At 52.3% G+C, this 24,799-nt stretch overlaps 1 protein-coding gene across 1 annotated transcript in view; it reads right to left on the minus strand.

The window, feature by feature from the left end:
• The window catches only part of PPP1R16B (protein phosphatase 1 regulatory subunit 16B), a 70,621-nt gene that overhangs the window by 7,265 nt on the left and 38,557 nt on the right, over positions 1 to 24,799 (minus strand). The window contains exons 3-9 of the mRNA XM_077778882.1: positions 12,714 to 12,784; positions 9,002 to 9,147; positions 6,795 to 6,898; positions 4,814 to 4,938; positions 1,615 to 1,740; positions 1,011 to 1,086; positions 82 to 211 (exon numbers count right to left, since the gene is read on the minus strand). Coding sequence (XP_077635008.1) covers positions 82 to 211; positions 1,011 to 1,086; positions 1,615 to 1,740; positions 4,814 to 4,938; positions 6,795 to 6,898; positions 9,002 to 9,147; positions 12,714 to 12,784 — 778 coding nt within the window. The remainder of the gene's footprint in view (positions 1 to 81; positions 212 to 1,010; positions 1,087 to 1,614; positions 1,741 to 4,813; positions 4,939 to 6,794; positions 6,899 to 9,001; positions 9,148 to 12,713; positions 12,785 to 24,799) is intronic.

The following is a 24,799-nucleotide window of genomic DNA, read 5'->3' on the forward strand; positions in this document are numbered from 1 at the left end:
GAGGAGGTGCTAGAAGGTCGTACCCAGGTGCCACAAGCAGGGGCATTCCGAGGGGGCCCCGGCTGGCCGGCCCTGACTCACCCACGGCTCCCCGCGCTGGATGTCCTCCGGCTCAAGGAAGATTTGTGTCTCAGCTGTGACTTCATGATCACATCATGCTTGTGTTTTAGCTCCAGCAGCAGGACTTTGAACTCCTCCTCCTCACACAGGTCTGAAGGGGCAGAGAAGGTTGCTGTGGGGAGCAGCGCAGGGGCTGGTGGCCCCCAAGGGCCCTCCAGGCCACAGTAGCTGCCACCCCGACACACTGAGAACTCCCAGCATCTTTTGGGGCATCCCGGGAGGAAAGAAAATAATGCCAGCCTTACTTTCTGGGCTACACCCCAATCCTTAGAGGCTAAGAACAGGAACCCCAGGGTCTGTACAGTCACAACTCCTAATGTTCCCAGCTATGGGAAGATCCATCCCCCTTGTAGTTTCCAACAGGGCTCATCAACTCTCCAGTGATACAAGAAGTATGAAGAGAAACAAGCAAGTACTCTACGTAGCCCAAGCCCAAAATTATATGTCTATCAAATCACATATACCTACCCATTCAATCCACCTAATCATTTCATTCATCTATCTTCTTGTTCACTGACCCATCCATCCATCAAGAGATTCATCTCTACCCACCCATCCACTTATTCATCCATCTATCCAACCATCCAGCCGTCCGTTCATCCATCCAGCCGTCCGTTCATCCATCCATCCATCCATCCATCCATCCATCCATCCAACCTTCCATCCAACCTTCCATCCATACATTCAACCACTTATCCATACATGTATCTATCCATCCATCCTGCTATCCATCAGCACATTAATCCACCCTTCATTAATTTATTCATTCATCTTATCCATCCACACACCAATCCATCATCTAGGCAACTGTATATTTATCCAATTATCCCACTATCCATCAAAGAATTAATGAGTACCTATGTGTGTACTAGCTTTTATGCTGAACTTACCTATTGGCATCTCATCCATGGATGTCCTCGCGCTGAGACTGGCCCCATGGGACACCAATAGCTCTGCCATCTGCATCTGAAACACAGGAAGAAGCCCATGTTCCCCTTGGGCTCAAAAAGCCTAGAAGGTACAGGAGTGACCAATGTTTCTCAGGATATGACATAAAGAATGATGGGGCAGAGTGGGTTCCCAGGAAAGGCTCTGCACCCTGGAGCCAGGAATCCTGGCCACACAATGGGCTTGACACCTCCCCCAGCATGTCTGGGCCATGCCAAGGGAGAGAAGGAGTCAGCTATAAATCGAGAGCTGCCAGGTATCTAAGGAGGGATGGCAAAAGTTATAATCAGAGTTTTGTGTCTGGGAGTCAAAGGGAGTAATTACTCACATCAGAAATGTAAGGAATTTTCTAATTTGGCAAACTTGATGGTCACCTTCTTAGGACACAACTTGTCAAAGGTTTTTGTAAACCCTCAAGGTCCTTTCCTATCCCACAAACTAGCCGTAGTCAACACCTTAGGTGGGTCTTGTGAACCAGCTGCCAACCCAAAGGACAGTGTGCTGGTCCTGCGTACCCCCACTCCCAGCCCAACGGCAGAGAGCTACCTGTCCCCAGAAGGCAGCTGCATGCAGGGGCTCCCAGCCATCCCAGTCCTTCACGTCCACACGCACTCCATGGTCCAGTAGGAGCTCGGCCGCCCGCAGGTACCCGTTGGCTCCAGCTATGTGCAGCTGAAGGAGAGGAGGAAAGTGAGCATTCCCTATGGGCACCAGTCCCGCTTCTTCCCAAATCCCAGCTCATTCCTGGGGGATGGTGAATGGAATAGAATGAATTGGAAATCTAGGCCCATTACAAAGTATTATTGAGTCCACCTTTCCTCCCGTGGTGGGGCTGAGAGCCCCTGTGGTTAAGGCAAAAGTACTTACTGAGTCCCTACCATGTGCAGAGCTCTGAGAAAGGGGTTTCAGAGGCCCAACATGGTGGTTTTAAAATGCTTACAAACTCGTTGACACACCTCCCTGAAGAGATGAAGTTTAATTCCTCTCCCCTTGAATGTGGGCCAGAACAAGTGACTCGCTTCTAACAACACATTGTGAAGTCATGGTGTGTGAGTTGTGAGGTGAGGTCATACGAGGCATTGCTGGTTCTACCTTATGCTCTCTTGGCTCAATCACTCTAGGAGAAATCAGCCATCATTAGTGCAGACCCTTAAGCAGCCCTGAGGAGAGGTTGTACAGAGGTGAAAAACCAAAGCCTCCTGCTAACGGCACTAACTTGTGAGCCATGTGAGTGTGCCATCTTGGAAGTGGATCTTCCAGCCCCAGTCAAGTCCTCAGATGCCTGCAATGTCATCAGAGGCCCTAACCAGAGCTACCCAGCGAAGCTTTTCCCAATTCCCTACCCACAGAAACCATGTGAGATAACAAATACTTATTGTTGTTCTAAGATGCTAAGTGTTGGGTCGTTTGTTACACAGCAATAGGTAACCAATACATCCAACAAGGGAAAGCCTCATGCTGAGACCACACTTGTCTACCCAGCACCATTCAAGGCCTCTGGGGATGGACACCACCTTGCAGACCTCAAATATCCCATCTGCTTGATCTCCAGAAAATATATATAGTGCTTAGCACATGACAAACACTCAGTAAGTGATGTTCTTGGAGGGCCATGAGTGATGGTAAGGTGCATCATGGGAGGAGAAGGAGTAAGGAGATGAGGGGAAGAGAAACCAACTGCCCAGCCAAGGTGGGAGGTAGAGGTAAGATGCTAAGGACGCCAGAAGAAGACGGCTAGGAGGAAACCAGAGAGCTTGGTGGGGGGGGCAGGGGGGGCGGGGATTGAGGTCTGGGGCCACCGAGCTCCAGTCGGTGGGACAGAGAAGGCATGGCCCCAGGAAGTGGCCCTTCAGAACACAGCCCTGATGGCCAGATGCTGCCTCACCTCAGGGTACGGTTGCTTTGAGGTTTGGCAAATAGAGGTTTTGCTTCATTTTTTAATTTGCAGAAGAAACCCAGGGTGCGATCTGGTACAGGCATACATGAAAATTAGAATAATCATCTGATTTATAAATGTGTGATGTTCGCCAGTTGTGGAGAATGACACCAAGCAGGCCAGCCAGACATTATAAATTGTGGGGCCTCGTACTCGGCTGGGGACAAAAAGGGTTAGTGATATAGCTAGTAATAGCAATAGCACTGTTAGTCAGTTAGGCATCGGACTCTTGGTTTCAGCTCAAGATCTCACAGTTCGTGGGTTTGAGCCCCGCATCAGGCTCTGTGCTGACACCACAGACTTACTTCGGATTCTCTCTCCCTCTCTCTGCCCCTTCCCTGAGTGCTCTCATTCTCTCTCTCTCTCTCTCTCTCTCTTTCTCTCTCTCTCAGACACAGACACACACACACAGACACACACACACACAAATAAATAAACTTTAAAAAATAATGTTAATCACTAACATCTATGGCGAGTTTAGACTCTGTGCTAAGCACCTATATGCAGAATCTTCCAACCTGGTGAGGAAGGTGCTAGTAGTATCCCCACTTTACTGGGAAGACCCGAGCCCTAGTAGGGGCCCGGCCCATGTGGTCTGGGCCACCCTGAGGCCAGCCTCAGCCCAAGAGGAGAAGGGCCCAGTCACACACCCAAAGGAGCTCCAGCCAGGGTGGGCCATGCCCTGGGGCAGCTTGGCTTTGATTTCATACTGCAGTGTTTGGTCTCACTGCCTGACTCTATCTTTTAGTGCTGGGCTGAGCAGGGACCCAGTTAGCAGGAAAAGTCATGAGGCAGAGGGTGGGGCTCAGGAACCAGGTAGGAGAAGCCCAGTAACCACACCCGGGCCACCAGGTCAGGCCTGAGGGGCAGTGAGGGGTCTAGCTGGTGAGCCCCAGCTGGTGAGCTCAGGATTCTGAGAGCCCTGAGTACTCATGACCAGCACGGACCCCAAGCCTAGGCCAGAGTTCAGCCATCAGCAAGTGGCAGGGGAGAAGAGGGGATGGGTTTCCAAGGTTATGCTCTTGTTTTCAGTTTAGAGCCTCAGAAGCAGGCCCTCCCCAGTACTAGGGTGCATTGTCCTATGAAAGCCTATGAAGAGAGGTCAAGGTTTCCAACCACTGACACAAGCTGAAAGGATGAATGGAGCCCATCAGGCAGATCTGAGAGAGAAGGTTCATCGTTCTAGTTCTGCAAACTCTAGTAAAGCATGTGGCACAGGGGCATGTGTTGACTGGATGGATGAATGATGGATGGATGAATGAACCAATGGACAGATGGATGAGTGGGGGCTGTGGACTCAAAGGTCAAAGAACCCGGAAGAGAGGCTCTTAGCAGAGAGATTAGGGAGGGCTGATGAGGCAAGCCAGAGGGGCAGGAGAGGAGACCCTCAGGCAGGGGAATGGACGGTGCAAAGCAGGATGGCAGGGCAAGTGGATGAATAATGGACAGTCTCTGAGTGGGAGATACTCCTGGAGGAAGGGGACATAATGAGCTCAGGATGGACACGTGGAGCTTGAGGTAAAGGAGGAAAGTGGACACAGAGCAGGTGGTCAGGAGGGCCCCTGACTTCCAGCCCCAGCTGAAGTGGTCAGATTCTTGAAGGGGCTGCGCCCTGCTCTGCTGACTACATATTCGAGGGCCATCTCTGGCCCCAGAGCAGGTCTGGAGGAGGTTCAAGGCCACGGACAGGCCCCAACTGTATAAGCTTAACCTCCACAGTGGCTGGTCCACTTCAGCCACAGCTGGTCTTGGTTCTGGTACTGACTCCCCCCTCCCTGCCCCCTGCCCAAACCTGGCCCATCTGCTCACCAGTGTGGCCCCCTGGGCATCACTCCAGTCAAGGTCCTGGCCCGCTGCGATCATGCAGTGGATGTCCGCAATCATCTGCTGCTCAGGGGCTGCCCGCATCTCGTTGATTTTCTCTTGGGTGATGCCTGTATAGGGAAGGGGGCACTGAGTCAGCAGCCAGGCCTAGGCCCCAAGGGAGGGTGGGGTGGCCGGGCCGATGGGCGAGGCATAGCTCCTGCTCTCCGGGGTCTGCCAGGCAAGGGAGTAGACAGACATGCCCACAGGTCATCGTGTTCCAGGCCCAGTGAACACACACACTGAGCACTGGCCCAAAGACTGAGGGCCATTCCTGCCTGGAGCCCAGGCACTAACATCGGAGTGGTTACTGCTACATATTCTGTTCCTCCACACGGGAGCTCCCTTCCATCCACCTGTCTGCCTGCAACCGCTTGGTCGCCTGGCTCTGTCTTTTCCTGTGGGTCTGGCCGGGATCACCTCCCTTGCTGATGCCCCCCTGCCCAGACCACCTGTTGGTGGCTCTCTGTTGGTTTCCCTCATCTCTTCCATGGCCGTGCTTGCAGCACAGGGCTCAATGCTTAAGGAATCTGTAACGGGCATGAATGCTTAACGAATATATGCTTTTAAATGGCAAGTGGAGCAAACTGAGGGGGAAGGACCCAGACATTCTATAGCCTGAACCTCTGACTAAAAGTCTAAGTGTTACTGACAATTACTTTACGGTGTTTAAAAAGGCTACAGTGACATGTTCTATAGAATGTCCATTAGATCAAACACTCTTGGGCAGAACTGGGGGGGAGGTCCATAAACTTGAAAGGAGGAAAAAAATTACGTTTCTTCTCACCAACCTTGAAATGAAACACAGCATTACCTTCTATGGGGGACATGGGGAAAATCCACAGGAGAATTAGCAGGTGCCTATGACTCAGTCACCAATAAAAACTGCAGGTATTTTTTTTTTTTTTTTTTACTGTTTCACGAATTAATGAAGTTTCTACATAACACGTTTAAAAATATTTTGGTTAGAGGTGCCTGGGTGGCTGAGTCGGTTGAGTGTCCGACTTCGGCTCAGGTCATGATCTCTCAGTCTGTGGGCTCGAGCCCCGGCTTCAGGCTCTGTGCTGACAGCTCAGAACCTGGACCCTGCTTCAGATTCTGTGGCTCCCTCTCTATCTCCCCCTCCCCTGCTCACTCTCTGCCTCTGTCTCTCAAAATCAAATAAAGACATTAAAAAATGGTTTTTGGTAGCCATGTTTTAACATAACTGGATTCCTTTATAATGCTGGGATTTTGAAAACCACATTTAAAGACACTAACCTGAAGAGGAGCCCCCAGATTTACCAAATTGGTACAGAAAGGAAGCTCCCCTGCAGGGGATGAATAGGGAGAGCCCGGGGCCAGCGACCACATCAGTGGCTACCGCACCAACCGGGAAAGAGACTCAAGGGCAGGGTCCCAGGAGGACCCCGGAATGCAGTGGAGGGTCTGGATATGAGACTTCTTTCCCAGGACGCCTTCGGAAACACGCATTGGTGGTGGCGGGGGTGGGCAGGTCTCTGATTGCTACATTTGTTTCCTCTCTGAAGCTCATTTGTGAGCTGAGAACAGCCCACATCTTGTTTATCCCAGGCCCCTGGCAGCCAGCGTGGTGCCTGGCGCCGAGCGGGCACCCGCCAATGTTCTTGACTCTCGATTATTTTTCCAAATGGGAATGCATCTTTATTGTGAATGTTGACTGAAGTGTCACAGCTGACGAAGAGGAGACGAGGCCAGCTGAGGCCGCCCGCGCACGTGGGTGAGGACATTGCCTCCCCCTGCACCGCACGTTTTCCAGGGGCCTTTTGTGGCCTCGTCTTGCTAAGCACCTGGATCAGAGTAACGCCGAGGACCCGTCCCGCTTCCCGCGCGCTGAGCGTGAGGCGGGCGTGCAGCCGGCTGGCGTGGTCGCCGGTGCCCGCGACACAGTGTGCGGCCCCGCCCTTACCCTGGTACGCCATGCATGTCTCGATGACATCCAGGGTGGGCTCATCCTCACAGAGGTCATAGGGCATGTTCCCATCTGAGTTGACAGCGAGTAAGTCGGCCCCACTGCAGAGAAAGGGAGAGTGTGAGGGCCGGGGGAGGGGGTGGCTAGGGTTGGTCTGGCTGCCTCTGCGCCCCCCTCCCCCAGCCTCTCACCCGCAACCCCACTGTGCGCCCCAGCACCCACTACGCCAGCACCTCGCTGGGGCACCCCAGCCAGGACAGCAGCCTCAGGATCCCCGGGGTCCTCGGATGGGAACTCTCAGGGAAGCTGTCCCTAGCAGACCCCCTCCAGCTTCCTGCTCTGTTGGGCCAGCAGGCAGGCACTTGAGGACAGATGTCAAGGTCCTCCTTGGCGCCAATAACACAAATAACACTAATGGCACCACTTAGCATGCATCTGCTCAGAGCCGGGCTTGCTCCAGGCCGTGCACACACACCGTCTTCGTGAATCTCCGTGCTAGTCCTTCTGGGTTGTTATTGTTGACCCATCTCACTCAAGGGGAAACGAAGACTCAGGTAAGTGCAGTCACTTGTCCAAGGTTACCCAGCAAGGATGTGGGAGGGTCAAGGTTGAAACCCCGGCTCTATTTCAGTCCTTGTCCGCCGGCTCTCCCCGACCTTCTCTAAGTCCCGGCCCCAAAGGCTGACAAGACAGGGGCAGGACAGGGCCCTGGGGCTCTGGAAGAACCTGGTTTTTGGCCCAGGGGTTCCCACGCGGGTCCTGAGAGGGATGCCCTGCAGAGGCACCCGGGAATCGCGGAAATACACTGCAGCTTCCTGGGCTCCGCTCAGACCTCCTGAAACACAGTCTCCGGGGGCGGGGCTTCGGATTATGTATTCTGAACCCACGCCCCACGTGACTCTGGTACACATCAGAGCTGGGGACCCACCATCCTTGGCTGGCACTCCCCTTCCCTCTGGGCACCATCGCTGATCAGGCTGTGGCCTCTCGATGCCCCTGGCCGACCGAGCACAGCCAGGTTCTCATCAGAGGTGCGGCACAGGCCAAGGACAGTGTTCAGACCTCTCTGAGCTCCTGTGTGCCCTTGGGCAAGCTACTCCACCTCTCTGAGCCGGGGCACCAGCACTGTCACCTCCGTCGCCCCCACGGCCACCTGATGGGCTCCTGCTGCTTTGCCGAGCCTCCTGCAAAAGGTCACCTGCCCTTGGCCACTCTTCCCGGCTCCCTGCTCGCCGCGGCCTCCCGGGACCCACTCCACCCCTGCCCCAGCACTGCAAGTGCCGCTTGTCCTGCCTGGCTCCTTAGGACTCCTGCACCCGAGTGCCCAGTGCCCAGCTCACGCGCCCGCCAACTGTCAGATGAATTCAACCGAATACACCTGAAACCGAATGTTGTCTTTTCTGTGTGTTTACAGAACCTGAGCGGACTGGAAAGCATCCCAGGGCAGGAAAGGACCATCAGAAGAGCATAGACATGGCCGAATTCCTAGGAAAAACACTGCCACGTGGTACCCCTCAAGGTAGGTTCTATCCCAAAGAAAAGCACATAAATAACATTTGAGGGGCAGGGCCAAGGAAGTGTGCTTTTTTTTTTTTTAATAGCAAAAAACAAACAAAACTGGCAACAAGACCCAAAGAGAGAAGAGGTGAAGGATATAAATAAATTCATGGACCCACAGAGACCGAGAAAACGAGATTTTAAAAAAAGAGAATGCTGCCCTGATACAAAGCCAGACCAAGACCCTACAGGAAATGAAAACTACAGACCCATATCCATTATGAACACGGATGCAAAAACCCTCAATAAAATACTAGCAAACCCCACTCAGCAGCAGAATGAAAGGATTACACACCAAGACTGATCAGGGTTATTCCTGCAAGGCAAGGACGGTGAAGCTTATGTTGTGTGTAGTATTTTGGGGGAAGCAGCAGGGAGAGACAGAATGGGGAGAGACAAGAGTGGGAAAGGAACACAGAGATGGAGGGAGGAAGGGAACCGGGGGCCAGAGGAAGAGAGAGAGAAACAGACACAGAGGTGAGGGGAGGGTGTGGGGAGAAAGACACGAGGCACCACGAGAGGCAGAGAAAGTGGTGCCGCCGGAGGAAAAGGAGGGAGGGGATGCGGGTGGAAGGCAGAAACAAGACAAATAGAAAACCACCAAAGGCAGAGGGGAAGCTGTCCCTGGGGAAGAGGGGGTCACGTACTACTGAACGAGGATTTTCACCAGGTTGATGTGGCCGCAGGTGGCCGCGGCATGCAGGGGTGTCCACAGCTCGTTGTCCTTGGCATTCACGTTGGCACCATGGGAAAGGAGCAGCTTGACAATTTCCTCAAAGTTGTCGATGCAGCACTGTGGGGGGTGAGGGGGGATACAGGGTCAACTTCAACAGGGTCCAGGCCTTTGGGGTCGGGGGAGGACACACCAGGTTCCCCTCGAGGCACCACGGAAAGGACAGTGCAGCCAAACTGTCTGAGTTTGGATCAAGCTGCATTTCTCACATGCTGTGTGACCTTGGGCAAGCCACATAGCCTCTCTGAGCCTGTTTCCCCACAAGGAAGTTAATAACACTCAAGAGAAAAATATAAGTGAAATATAAAAAATACAAGGGGCAGCAAGAAAATACTTTGTGAGTGGTGGAAACCAAAGAAAATTCTGAAGCAGGCTTCAAAATCTTATTCTTTTTTAAGCCCCAAGTAACCAAGCCTCCCCCCAATGAACTCTCCTCCACATCAGGGCTCTGGGGACCTGGACAGAGTCCCTGAAAGGACACAGCCATGTGTATGCTCCTGCACATTTAGGTCAGCCCTGGGGAGAGGGAAGGCTCGGGAACCTGTAGCCCCCCAGGGAGACAGAGGCCTGACAGCCACCAGAGCCCCCAAACTCTAGGGACAGAGGGTGAACGATTCNAAGAAGACAGGGAGTCACTTTATAGACCAGGATGGAAAAGCCAGCAGGGGACAAAGCAGGCGTCTATGCTCAGTACTGCCCATCCAGGTAAGGGCTTGGTGCCCGGGCAATGGGAGACATCGCAGAGTTATACTCAGAGGACCAACATAAGCACATTTGTCTTTTTTTAAATCCTTCCTCTGGGTGCATGTGAAGAATAGGCTGCGTGTGAGCACTTTTTGAGGAAGAGAAGGACAGTGAGAAGCTATGTTGAAATCATCCAATTAAGAGATGATGGTGGCCAGGCCTGTAGGACTATCTGTGGCCATGGGGAGAAGTGACTGGATGCCAGCAGAAGGATCAGGGGCACTTTGGGGAGCCCATAGCCCTAGGGGGGATGGGGATGGGGATAGGGTGGTACCATGGCCCCCCACCCCATCCCCAGCAGAGCCAGGGTTCAGTGCCAGGAGGACATGTGGGAAAGGGGCAACCGTTTGCACAAATGCCAGAGATCCAGGTTCTCCTTCCAGCCGGTCTAGAGTTGGCCGGGTCTGAGGCCATCGCTCCGGACAGGTGGGGCACTGGTGTGATGCCAGGAGGGGTGTGCCTCGGGTGGTTGAGAACCATGCAATGGCACAGCATGGCCAGCAGAGGGTGCCAAAGGCACCAGAGGGAGGCGGTGGGGACCTGCAAGGGGCCCCTGTCCCTGGGAGGTGAGTCTGGGGAGTCCCTGTCCGCAGGAGGAGCAGGTCAGCCTCTGGTGTCAGGGGGCAGCAGGACCAGAGAACCCACCCTTAGGGCTGCAGAGGATGGGGTAGCGGAGGAGCTCAGGTTGAAAGGGAAGGGGGCTGTGTACCCAGAATTGCAGCCTTACGAGAGGGACGCCCAGGGACTGGACCAGCCTGCACCTGGAAGGCTCAGCCAGAGCAAGGGTGGGGTTTGGGGTGCACGTTGCAGGGGAAGGTGGCGGGGCGGGCAGGCCTTCTCCCCTACATTCCCCAAGGTGGGAAATGGCACCTACAGTTGGATGACTCCTCCCGCCCCCTCGCTTCCCACATCCAGACTCTCATGGGGTGCGGATGCATCTAAGTCGCTGCCCCCAGCCCCACAGCCCTGGTGCGGCTTCGTCATCTCTCCCTGCCTCCCCGTCGCTCCCTTTCCCACACCCTCAGCTCATAGAGCTCCTCGTCAATCCATCAGTCCCAGTTTACAAGCCCCAGAGGTTCCCTGTTGCCAAGGGGAGAAAAGCCACACTCCTTTGCCAGGCATGCAAAGGCGCTTCCAGCATTTGTTGGATGGAGCAGCAGTGACAACAGTAATGACAGCCCGGCAGTAGAGGTAACAGCCTGTCACATTATCAAATAACCACGGCTAGCGCTTTCTGAGGTGCTCCTAGGGCCACCTTGCTAACTTTTGGCCACGAATCGCCTCTTTCAATGCTCAGAAGAATATTCTGAGTGCCCCACAGCCCCATGAGCCTGCATGGGACATCCCATCAGCCTAGAAAATTCTACCCGACAGAGCTGGCCCTGAGCCTCAGTTTCTTGAGCTATAAAATGGGGATAATAATATTTCAAAGGGCTGTTGAGAGGATCAACCGATACTTCACATAAGTGGCTCTGCACAGAAATGAACAAGGTGACAAATTTCAATAATGACAATGCCGTCTAATATTTATGCAGTGTCAGGAGATGCTTGAAGGGCTGTTATGTGTATTCGTTTAATCCTCGCAACAACCCGGTGAGGTGGGTACTTATTATTTTACAGATGAGGAGAGTGAGGCACAGAGAGCTTAAGTAACTCGCCCAAGGTCACACAGCTAGAATCAGTGGATGCATGAAGCCCTGTGGACAGGAAGAGGAGCCAAAAGGACAGATAGGAAGCCACTGGGCTGATGGCTGGGGGTGGGGCTTGCTCCTGGGGCTCATGGTGGGGCAGGAGCCAGTCTCTGGCCATCCCTTCCTGCCCTCATGAGGACATGGAGAGGCTCTCCCAAGCTCGGGGTTCAGGCAGCCTGGGCTGCATTCAAGTCCATCTGCTCAGAAACTTGGGCCAGGGCACCGGTAGGCTTCCATGCGTTCAAGTCAGCATGCACATATCGAGCACCTACTGTATGCCAGCATGGGGAAAGATGGTAGGACATACCAACGGGCAAGAGGCATGGGCTCTGCCCTCACGAGGCTGTCTGGATAGAGGGAGGCCGCCATCAAATGGCTAAAATGGCTACCGGAGCAGGTGCCCAGAAGGAAGGGACAGTGTGTAACAGGGCAGCTCTCAGGCGCTTGCTGCAGACTGGGGCTAACCGGGGCGCATCCCCACATGACGTGCGACGTGTGTGCAAGGGACAGGAGAGCCACATGGCTGGAGCCTGGAGAGGCGGGAGGCATGGTCAGGGGCCAGGCCGCGAGGCGCATGGTGGGAGGACGCCAGGGTGGCCCGAGCACCCGAGGGCACTGCGTGAAGGATGAAACACGGCAGGGCAACTGAAGGCCGGGGACCCGCCAGGAGGCTCTCGCAGCGGCCGGCTGGGCGATGACAGCCAGAACAGCCCCTCTCCGGCCAGCCCACCGCGCTGCCGTGGAAAGGGAGTGTGCTACCGTGGCACCTGGCTCAGGGCCACAGACCACGGCTGTGTGACCCCAGGCGGGTCACGTGGCCTCCTGTCACTCACCCTTCCCACCAGGGTGGATGGATGCCTGGGTGGGCGGGAGCAAACGTTCCTTGCAAACTTCACGCTCCGAACAAACTTGCCTTGTGTGTCGAGCCCTCTGCTGGGCGGAGGGGATGCCGCGGACAAGGGCTCCCTGTGCGGGAGGCCATGTGCGCGCCGCACGTGCGCGTGCACGGGGGCTGCAGGGGCGTGCTTGTAACAGCCGCGCGCATCTCCGGAAGAGACAGGTGCCTTTCAGCGGCGGCGGCTCCCCTTCCTCCCTCCTCCCTGAGGGCTCTGGGCAGGACGAAGCCGGGAGGCGGCGGAACTGTTCAGGTGGGGGCGCAGGGATGCCGGAACCCCCGCGGGCCCGCCTTACCTGGTGCAGGGCTGTGAGTCCATCCTCGTTGCACAGATCAGGGCTGACCTTATTCTTCAGGAAGTAGCGCACTGCAACAGAGGGCACGGGAGTGAGCAGGTGTGCGAGGGGCCCAGGTAAGACCCACCTGTCCCCAAGTCTCGATGCTAACGTCCTCTTCACCCTTTACAGCCAGCGCAGGAGACAAGCGGGAACAGCTCCCCACCAGGCAGGTGAGGAGGCTGCTGTGGGGAAACCAGGGGTGACCTGGGAAGGGCAGGGAGAAGGCGGCCACTTCTGCAGGACGAGTATGGGGTCAGCACCCCCGGGTGGTGGGGGCGGGGGAAAAGACGAGGTCACAGGTGCAGTGGGGCCTGTGGCCTCCGTGGCCCAATGTGAACTGAGTCCACAGGAAGGGAGTCAGAGGCTCCCACCCAGCCTTCTGGCAAGCGGTGGTGTCTCCAGCAGACGGGGGTTAGGACGGGCAGGGTTGGGGGGATATGGTCTCATTCTCTGGAGCTCCCTGTCCACTATGGAACTACCAGCCACATCTGGCTATTACAGCTTTTTAAACTTACATTCATAAGGATTCACAATTCACGTCCTTGGTCACGCTGGCCACATTTGAAGTGCTCAAAAGCCACACGTGGCTACCATATTAGAAAGTGCAGAAAGAGAACATTTCCATCGTCACAGAAAGTTCCATTGGACAGCGCCGCTTTGGGGCACTATGAATGGAAATGAGCTCCATCGCCAACTGTTAAAAGCCTTCCGTGGCTCCCCAGTGCTCTGGGAAGAAAGTCCTTCCTCAGACATACAATGTCCGCATGATGGGAGCCCTCCTGCAGGCCTCTCTCTTGCACACTCCAGGGGTCCGTTCACACTGCCACCTGTAAGACCGGCACCCCCTGGAGCAGTGCGCAACTTGCTCAGAGGTACATGGTGCTCCTACCTCTCCAGTCTCACTTCTTAAATTCCAAACACTTTCCACAATGGTCTTCCTCAGTCAGAGTCACCTTGCATCCTCTGGTCTCTGAGCTTTCGCATAGCCTGTTCCTACTGCCTGGAAGACTCAATCGTCCATCCATGCGTCCCTGCACTCATCCACACATCCACCATCCGTCCATCCAGCTTCATTCATACATCCACCCCTAACACACACGAGCGTGCGCGCGCGCGCGCACACACACACACACACACACACACACACCTGCCTCACTCCTCAACCTTCAGGTGCAGCTCAAGCTCCCCAGATGAGGGCGCTCCCCCTGCTACGTACACCCACAGCTCCTCTGCATCTAGTTTATAGCCTTTCACAACCACAATTACATAACTGTCTGGGCCATTAGGGGCGTTGGGTCTGTCTGCCTAGGTGACCTGGCACTTACTGCTCTTTCCCTAAGGCCTGGCACACGGTAAGCCCTCAGCCACTCTTGCTGGACCCTGACCTAATCAGCAGCCCCCTAGCTCAGCCCCAGGACACAGCCTGTCCAGCTCTGAGCAAACCAGATGGCGCTGCAGTCGTGACTCCATGGTGTGCATCTGTCATATGCAGTGCTGCCCACAGGTCCCTCCCAGGATGACCGGGTAGCTGGGCCCAGGAAGACTGATGGCAAGGCCACTGATCACCGAGGCCCAGCCTGCTGGTCCCTGGGCCAGTAGAGATGCCGTGAGGCTGGCAGGTGGCCTTGGGGAGAGTAGAAGCGGCCATTGTGTCCCTGGACAGGATGGATTCTGGGAAGGTTCTGCTCATATGAGGCAAGGGTTCAAATCCCATGGGCAGTGGGGGGTGGGGGGAAGACTAGGTTTCCTGTCCAGAAGACATTCCTGGAGCCAGGAATTAAACACCAGCAGCCAAAAGCACCATCTGTGTGCAGTAATTATTGGGGAGCTCTCTGTGCTGCGCAGGAACCCAAGATGAGGAATGACTCCCATGGCTGGCAGTCATTTTGAGCCCAAGAGGTACGAAGAACTGCCCCATCGCTACAGAGCCCTTCGCATGCACAAGCCAAGGTGCCCTTGGAAGCATGCTCTGCTCCAGCCGGGAGCCTAGCTCCAGGCACGATCACTGGCGCAAAGAGCCCACTACGGGCACCCGGGACACAGCCGGGCCTCTTTGCCTCCGGCTCAGCAAGGAAAAGGATTCTTAATCTACAGTGTCTTCTTCCTGAGCCCTTCCTGTGCCTCCAGGTCTGTCTAGAACCACCCTCTTTCATGGGTTCTTGTCTGTAACTATTCCCCTCATGGAGAAGAGGAGACAAAGGGTCCTAGTCACAGGAAACCAAGCAGAGGAAATGAGACCCCCTGACTCTGAAGCCCTGACTGTTGACTGTGGGGCTGCTCCACTCGGCTCCTGAGGCCTTGTGCAGACAGATGGCGTGGGGAGGAGGGGGACAGGTGAGTGACAGCAGTGGGCTCTGCTTCTGCCAGCACCGGAGGCCCCTGGGTCCCTGGCCAGGCCTCTTCTCCGGCCTCAGGGACCTACACACGGGACAGAGGAAACACTGCAGTTCCGGGGGCACAGTCTGGTCCTTCAGAACCATGTTAAATGTGACTTCGCACCCCTCACTTCCTGTTTAAACCCTCTCGTGGCTCCCCATTGCTCTTAGGATGACGTTCAACAAACTGAGGGCTGATGGGGGTGGGGGGGAGGGGAGGGGGGAGATGGGCATGGAGGAGGGCACTTGTGGGGATGAGCACTGGGTGTTATATGGAAACCAACCTGACAATAAACTATTTGTAAAAAACTGAAAAAATAAATAAAAAATAAAAGAGAAAAAAAAAAAGAATGACGTTCAAAATCCTTTTGTGGCCTTCACTGGGGTGGGCAAACTATGGCACACGGGCCAAATCTGGCAGGTACGCTGTTTCTGTAGATTAGGCTGCTTATTGGAACAATAAACATTTCATTTATTTACGTATCACCTATGACTGCTTCCACCCTATAACAGCCCAGTCAAGTAGGGGAACAGAGACCGTATGGCTCACACAGTCTAAAACACTTACTATCTGGCCTTCTACAGAATAGGATTGTACACGCTGGTCTTCAAGGTCCTGCATGGTGGGGTCCCGCCTACAGGGCTACCACCTCGCACAACTCCAGGGGTACATTCCTCTCATCACAGTCTATGTGCATGGCTTCCTCTGGAGTTGTGCAGTATACAGCTTGCTAAGCTGTACACCTATTCACCCATCTACTTATTAACCAACCTATTCATCCATCCCTTCTCCCTACCTCCCCAGGTTCTCCAAGCACCTTGCACAGTGGAGGAAGCTGGCTTGAGGGTGTCTAAAGGGTTGACTGTGGCTCGGGGAACACAAACACGGGAGGGACATGCTGCCTCTTTAGCCAGGGGTGTCCACACTTGGTTGTCAACACTTAGGTCGGCTCCCCGCCCCCAAGCTTGACCATCAGTTCATCAAAGTGGGCCACCTGTTCTTGCACATTTGTTTGGCTGGGGTTTTAAAAGCAAATTATCCCTCCCCTCTGTGCCCTGTGTCCTCAACTGTAAAATGGCCCCTTTGCTGTGAGGATTAAGTAAGAAAATACCTGAAAGTTACTACCACTATTTATTTTTTTTATACTTTATTGTCAAGTTGGTTTCCATATGACCCCCAGTGCTCATCCCAACAAGTGCCCATCTACCCCCTTCCCCTCTCCCTCACCCCCATCAGCCCTCAGTTTGTTCTCAGTATTTAAGAGTCTCTTATGGTTTGCCTCCCTCCCTCTCCCCAACTATTTTTCCCCTTCCCCTCCCCCATGGTCCTNTCTGATAGGCGTGAGGTGGTATCTCAGTGTCCCACCATTTATTTTTAAAATACAAATAAAAAACAACCACTAAGTCCTTCCTGATCCTGCCAGGTGCTGGGCGCTGGGGATGTAACTGTCAACATCTTGCATTTCTCAAAAGCTCCCAACCCGGCTGTAAAAGACAGAAGCCTCTCTCTCGAGGCAGCTCCATGTATCTGCTGCTTCGAGGACCACAGTGAGGTGGTCCCCACCGCCCCCCATGCAAGCAAGGTCCCACTGAGACGGCAAGGAGGTGGCTCCCGCCCTCCTCTCCTGTATCCCTGCTCCTGGCACCAGCCCTGTCGCTCCGCCCACACCTCCCTGGCAATCTGGCTGGAATCTGGGCCAAGCAGGGCCATCTGCTCCCCTCCATCTCCAGCTGCAGCGAGCGGGGCTGAACCGACCCGTCTCGGCAGGAAGCTGGTGGCGGCTGCCTCTGCAGGGAGAAATTGCTGCTGATAAGTTTGTGACAACNCAGCGGCATGCCACCACAGGTGTGGTGCCTGCTCCCGGCCCAGGATGGAAGGACAGAGGTGTCTGCCCACTGGAGACAGACCTTGGGCAATCCATACTGGCGGAGGAGGGGGGCAGGGGGGCGCTCTGGGGCTGAGTGGCCGCCGCCTGGCCATGTGACTCACACAGTCATGTGTGTGGGGTACACACTCACCAGCCCTCCTCCCCTCCCATCTCACCTCCTTCCCCACCGAGCGCCCAGGAACAGGCCACATCCTTCCACTGCCCGAGGCACCACCACCACCGCAAGATGCAGGCTCTGCCCCTCCCGGAAACCCCTCAGTGACTGATTCGGTCAAGCTGGCTTCTTTCATTTCCCAAATCAAAATGAAACAAAACAAAAACAGAGCTCCTCCGGGCTTTTACACACGCAGTTTCCTGTGCCTGGAGCCCTCCTTCTCCTCCCTCTTGGGCCAGCAAACTCTTCTTCAAACTTCAGATTCCAGCTGAAATGGTCACCTCCTCTGAGAGGCCTTCCCTGATCACCCCAGTCTTGGTCAAGTTGCCTGAGGTACCCTCTCCCATGGTACCTTGCATTTCTGCATTTCAGTTATACAGGAGCGTCTATCCCAATCTGTAAATACAGGCTGATTAGTTAGTCTACATTAATTACATAATTCTTTGTTTCATTTTTTTGGGCTCCATGAGGGAGCCTGGCTCCTGGCAGGAGCTCCAGAAATTATTGTAGGAAAAGCACCAGAAATCTACTCTCTCCGTAAATTTCTGGGTCTCAATACAGTGTTATTATTCTTTTTAAAATATTTATTTATTTAAGAGAGGGAGAGAGGTGGGGTGCCTGGGTGGCTCTGTTGGTTAAGCGGTCGACTTCGGCTCAGGTCATGATCTTACGGTTCGTGAGTTTGAGCCCCAGGTCGGGCGCTGTGCTGACAGCTCAGAGCCTGGAGCCTGCTTCAGATTCTGTGTCTCCCTCTCTCTCTGACCCTCCCCTGCTCGTGCTCTGTCTCTGTATACTGAATAAAATTTTAAAAAGGAGAGAGAGAGAGCAGGGGAGAGGCAGAGAGAAAGGGACACAGAGAGAATCCCAAGCAGGCTCCACACTGTCAGCCCAGAGCCCAACAAGGGGCTCAGTCTCATGAACTATGAGATCATGACCTGAGCCAAAATAAAGAATCGGACACTCAACCAACAGAGCCACGAGGTGCCCCAATAAAGTATTAACTGTTGTCGCCATGCTGTGAATTAGATGCCTTTATAACTACAATTTTGTGTCCTTTGACCAATATCTCAAAAAAAAAAAAAAAAACAGGTAACTATATAAGAAGATGGGTATGGGAATTAGCTTGACTATATTAATCATTTCTCTCTATATACCAACATCCTGTTGTACACCTTGCATATATTCAATTTTTATTTAAGAATAAGAATTTTAAAAAGCAAATCTATTGTGTGAACGAACAAAGGAAGGAAGGGAGGGAGGGAGACTGCTTGGGGGGGACCCCACAGAGCTGCTTGCTCCTGGGACCGCGGGACCTTGGGGACATGCGTGTGTCCAGCCACACAGACACACCACAGGGACTGAAAAGCCACAGTATGGAATGTGCACAGAAATGAAGCAGCAGATATCCCTCCTTGGGCCCCCACGGCAATACAGGCAGGCCTGGTGGCTGAGTGGAGGAGTCCTTGAGCCCACCCCCAGGCTGTCGTTCCCCCTGCCCAGGATCCCAGCCCTCACTCCCTCCGCCCGACCCCTCAGGTGCTCCTTGTGCTTCGCAGCACTAACTGTTTCGGGCACTGTATTAAGCACTTTGTCTATCAATCCATTAGTCTCCTGACCCAGTATGAGGATTAATGACTTGCTGTTATCACCTGCCTGCTATTATTGCCCTCAATGCACAGATGGGGAAACTGAGGCTCAGTCTTGAGCAAGTGAGACAACTTGCCTGAGGGCACGTGTCTGGGAATGTCAGAGCTAGGATTTCTAACCGCAGCTGGCTGTCTTCAAAACTGAACACTTCACTGCTTGGCTAGAATTGTGGCCAAACAAGGGCCCAGGAAGGAATGTGGGCGGCAGAAGGAGGCGTGGGGTGAATGCAGGGGACAGTTACAGAAAGGACAAAAAGCTAGAAGGGTCGGGACCATCGCTGATTGTCCAGTGTTCAGTACTTGTTAATAAAGACAGTGATTCCTCATAGTCATCACAGTGACCTTATTAGTACAGTTTACAGACAAGGATGTGGGGGCACCGAGGGCAACACTTAGCCTGAGGTCCGGTGACAGGTGAGTGACAGCTCTGGGGCAGACACACAAGCCCGAGCTCCAGTGCATCCTCTGTCCATCTCCCTGCCGCGCCTCCTTTCTAGGCGCATCCTCCCCACCCAGTGCCAGGCACGCAGTAGGCCCACGGCCAGCCGTGATGCCCACATACTGGGCTGCTCCCCTCCTACCGTCTCCTGGGGTCCAGCACATGCAGCCTGGTCACACCAGCTCCCCCTCCCCAGGGCGCCGTCAGGGTGCCAGGGCGCCCAGTCTGCTGCTCAGACAACGCCAGGTGGGCCAGAGCTCTCAGAACGGTTGTCCCGGGCCCCCGATGCACCGCACCTCCAGAATCCCTCCACCAAGGGATGCAACCTCTCCACCCACCACTGCCCTTCCCTGGAGCAGAAACAACCAGATATAGCTGCTTCCAGGGAGGCCTGGCTGCCCCGAGGCTGGGGATAGAGATCCGGTGAAGTCTAATGGGGGCTTCCGGAGGGGCTGGTGCGGCCCATCCTGCTGCTGGCCCGTTCACCCCGGGAAGCAGGGCGATGACTCAGCCGCGGTGGAGGGCGGGCAAGCCAGACTCGGGCTTCCCTCAAAGTCACAGCCCCAAGTGCAGGCCCCGAGCCAGGCCTTGCTCTTCCCCAGAAAGCCTTTCTCCAGGGCCCATCTGGGGAGAAAAAAGGGCAGACAATAACTGGGCTGGCAAGGAGGAAGGGATTCCGGAACCCTTGTACGTCACTGGTGGGAATGTGAACTGGAGCAGCCACGGAGGGAAAGTCTGGTGGTGGCTCAAAAAGTAAATACAGAGTCACCAAGTGACCCAGGGATTCCGATCCTAGGTATAGACCCAAGAGGAATAAACACAAACTCCCACACAAAAACTCATACACAAAGGTTTATTAGGAGCCGTATTTATAATGGCCCTAAAGTGAGGACACCCAGCTGTCCAGCAATGGATGAGTAAATAAGTCCAATGGGGTTTATTCACAGTGGAATATTACACAGCTATAAAAATGAACAAAATGCTGACACATGCCCTAACGTGGATGAACCTTGAGAACATCACACTAAGTGAAGGAAGCCAAGTGCAAAAGGCCATGTATTCTATGAGGCCATTTGTATGAAATTTTCAGAATAGGCAAACCATAGAAAGTGGATCAGTGGCTGCCAGAGGCTGAGGGGAAGGGGCCCTGGGGTGTGACAGCTAATGGTACAGGGTTTCATTTGGTGATAAAAATTTTCTGGAATTAGACAGTGGTAATGGTTGTACAACCTTATGAATATGCCAACGACCACAAATTGCACACTTTGATGTTTGTTTGTTTGTTTATTTATTTATTTATTTATTTTGAAGGGGGATAGCATGAGCAGGGGAGGAGAAGAGACAGTGGGAGAGAGAGAGAAACCCAAGTTATCACCACAGAGCCTGACGTGGGGCTCGATCTCACGAACCACAAGATCATGACCCGAGCCAAAATCAAGAATCAGACACTTCGCTGATGAGCCGCCCAGGCAACCCTTGCACACTGAACAGGTAAATTTTGTGGTATGTGAGTGATATTTCAATTTAAAAAAAATAGGGAGGTGCCTGGGTGGCTCAGTCAGTTAAGTGTCTGACTTCAACTCAGGTTATGATCTCATGGTTTGTGGGTTCGAGCCCCACGTTGGGCTCTATGCTGACAGCTCGGAACCTGGAGCCTGCTTCAGATTCTGTGTCTCCTTCTCTCTCTGTCCCTCCCCTGCTGATGCTCTGTCTCTCTCTGTCTCAAAAATAAATAAACATTAAAAAAAAAAAGAGGAAGGGGCTCTAAGGTGGCTTTGAGTGACCGGCTGAGAGCTCATTCCCCTGCCAGCCCGGGGGTTCCATGAGGTCAGGACAGTATCTGTCTCATCCATTACTGTACCCAGGGTGTCTAGGACAGTACCTGGTACAATGGGTGTTCGATTCTTACTTAAAATAAGGCAAAGGAAGAAGGAGGCCGCTGGCCACTCAACTCCTTCAGGGCCCTGCATGATTGGGCTTCTGCCCACCTTTCCCAACATCTTCCCTCCTCACCACCCGGACCCTTCCAGGACCACCATGCGCCACCCTCTCCCCTGACTCTCACGGCCTTCTCACGCACTATCCCTCTGCCTTTCTCAGCCTTCACTTCACAGTTAATTCTTAACCAGGTGTCAGGTTAGATGTCTCAGCTTGAATGTCGCTTTCTCCGTGAGGCTGACACCGAGGCTGGGTGAGGGACCCTTCTCAGGCGCTTTCTGTTCCTTCTCCAAAACGTTTAACACAATGATGTATTTGTGTATGGATTTGTCTGTGCCTTTACTAGACCAGGAGGTCTAAGACATGCCCATGCCTAAGATATGTGGTCATGCTGGACAAAAGTTGTTGACAGGGACTCACATCAGCTACCCACAAGCCTCTGCACATGTGTAACTTCTATCTAGTATTAGATGTGTGCAGGAAAAGGGACTGTAGACCCTTTAGAAGGCCAACTCTATGTAGGCAAATCTTGTCTGTCTTCTTCTCCGGAATATCCAGCACCTAGAGTGAGAGCTCAACAAATATTTGTTGAGAGAATGAACAAAAAAAAAATTTCTTCTAAGAAAATAAGACTAAAGATACCATGAAAATCTAAGAAAAATATGTATATGATCTATATGAGCAAAACTACAAAACTCTAATGAATGAAATCAAAGAAAAATAAACAGAAACATTCTATGTTCGTGGATAGGAAGATTTGATATTGTCAAAATGTTAGTTCGTTCCAACTTGATCTATAGATTCAGTGCAATCCCAATCAAAATCTCAGCCATTGATTTTATTAACACTGACACAATGATTCTGAGGTTTATAGGAAAAGGCAAAAGGCCCAACACTATATTGAAGAAGAACAAAGTTGGTGGACTGACATCATCTGACCTCAAGACTTACTATAAAGCTACAGTAATAAAGAGAGTGTGGTATTGGTGAAAGAAGAGACAGACAGATCAATGGAACAGAATAGAGGGCCCAGAAATAGACCCACATAAATATAGTCAACGTTCATCCACTGGTGGTGGGAATACAAAATGGTACAGCAACTTTTGATGGCTTCTTACAAAACTAAACATACTCTTACCACATAATCCAGGAGTCATCCTCCCTCGTATCTACTCAAAGAGGTTGAGACCTATATCCATAGAAGCCTGCACACAAATGTTTATTCATAATAATGCTTTATTCATAATCATAAACACTTGGAAGTAACCAAGATGTCCTTCAGCAGGCAAATGGACAAAGCATGGTACATTCAGACAATGGAATATTTATCTGGTGCTAAAAAGAAATGAGCTATCAGGTCATGAAAAGACATGGAAGAACCTTAAGTGAAAGAAGCCAGTGTGAAAAGGCTGCATATTGTATGATTCCAACTATATGATATTCCAGAAAAGACAAGACTATGGAACAGTAAGAAAAAAAAAAAAAATCAGTGTTGTCAGGATTTGGGGAGAGGGGAGTGGATAACAGGCAAGGAACAGGGGATTTTTAGGACTCTGAAAACACTCTGTATGATACAGTAATGATGGATACACATCATTATACATTTGTCCAAATCCACAGAATGTACAACACCACAAGTGAACCCTAATGTAAACTGAGGTTTTTGTAGATTATGATACATCGATGTAGGTTCATCGATGGTAACCAAAGTAGCGCACTGGTAGGGGCTCTTGCTGATGGAGTAGACTTCGCATGTGTGGTGCCAGGGGGTGTATGGAAAATCTCCGTACTTACTCTCATTTTTGCTGTGAGCCTACAACTTACAACTGTCCTCAAAAACTCAAGTCTAAATAAATAAATAAACAAACAGAAAGAAACTAGAGAAACCGTGATACAAAAGAAGCTGCAGCCAATGCTCATGAAAAATGCACATTTCTTTCTGAAATGTGGGGGTGGGAGAGGAATAACTTCCTAATGTAGCAGTGGATATTTGTACTAGATTTCCTCAAAGGGAGGAAGAACCGCATTTAACTCATCTAATAAGAGAAGACGTGAGTCTGTAAGGCTTCTCCACCAAAGCTTCAGAGGCTGTGCCTGTTTACTTTTTTTAAATGTGGATTTACTTTTTATTTATTCTGAGAGAAAGCGAGCAAGCATGGGATGGAGCAGAGAGAAAGATGGGGATAGAGAATCCCAAGCCGGCTCTGCAGCTTAAAGCACAGAGCCCAGTGCAGGGCTCGAACTCAAAAAGCCGCAAGATCATGACCTGAGCTGAAATTAAGAGTTGGATGCATAACTGGCTGAGCCACCCAGGCGCCCCTGTGCCTATTTACACTTCAGACTCAAGGTGAGGGTACTGCCGGTCCAGAAGTATGACCCTGGAACTTCCCTCATTCCATTCATGAACATACTGGACTCCAACTGTGCCAGGTCCTGTTCTTCACTAATTCTGCTTCCAGAATTTTCCCAATATCTCTCCCTGAAGCTTCTCTGGAGATCCAGGAACCAAATCTCCCGTCCACCCTGCAGTCTTGGCCTCCTGGGAACTCTCCAAGGTACCTGCTCTTTTTACCCAACTGCCCTCTCTCCCCAGTCACCCTGCACTCCTCTTCAGGAGTTCCTCTGGTTGCTTCTCCAACTCTGTCGCTCTCTCACCTCTCTTCCCTGTCTACTTACCTTTCCCCAATTTTTTTTTTTTAAAAACTGTCTGATTATTTCATACCCCCAGGCAAATAACAGATAAAACTATTCCCCCCTCTCCAATCAGGAACTGCATACACATAACAACTAAAACAGCGTCACAGCCATCATAACAATATCTAACGTTTACTGAATATTTTCCAAGCGTGAAGCACTATGCCCAGATGCTACACGTCTCATCTCAGTTAAGCAGGACAACAATCCTATAACTGAGGTGCTATTATCAACCCATTCAATAGGGAACTTCCATGATTCGCTCAAGCTCACTTAGCTAATAAGAGTTGAGAATCAATACTAGTGTGGTTGATGCCAGGCACAACTGGTGTGTCAGGCATAACTGGTGACAGGAGGTCCTCACCCAGAGAGAAGTAAGAATAAAACCATCCCTATCAATATTTAGTAAGAGGAAACAAGTTGCCTACAAAGGGGGAAATTCCTCTAGCTCCCACCTGTCCACCCAGAACCTTCTGTCTGTTTTCCCTGGTTCCACTCTACTGTCCCATAACCACATACTATCCCCCTCCCCCGTCTGGCTGGCTGGCTCTCAATTTTCTCCTAAAGACGCTGTGTCTTGCTTCTCTCCCTCAGTGATGTGTCACACAGGACAGCAGCAAATCCCACTCTGGGCTTCCACCTGTCTGGCTGAGGAAATTAAACAAGAGTTTTGAAAATTTTTAAAGTAGCCACTGGAGAAAGTGACATCAGGATTTTGTCTTCTATACCAATCGGAAAGATAAAAGAAAACATAGTATTCATTAAAGTCACAGAATGAAAGAACATAGAAACGTAAGTGTCACAAGGCCTAAGGCAAGATGACCGGAAACCAAGTGTCTACTACAATGAATGAAATCATCTAGCCTCCCCTACAAAGCAGTGAAGATTTGGTTGTCTAAAGAAAGACCA

Source organism: Crocuta crocuta, unplaced genomic scaffold, assembly GCF_008692635.1.
Source record: "Crocuta crocuta isolate KB4526 unplaced genomic scaffold, BGI_CrCroc_1.0 scaffold248, whole genome shotgun sequence".
Lineage (NCBI taxonomy): Eukaryota > Metazoa > Chordata > Mammalia > Carnivora > Hyaenidae > Crocuta > Crocuta crocuta.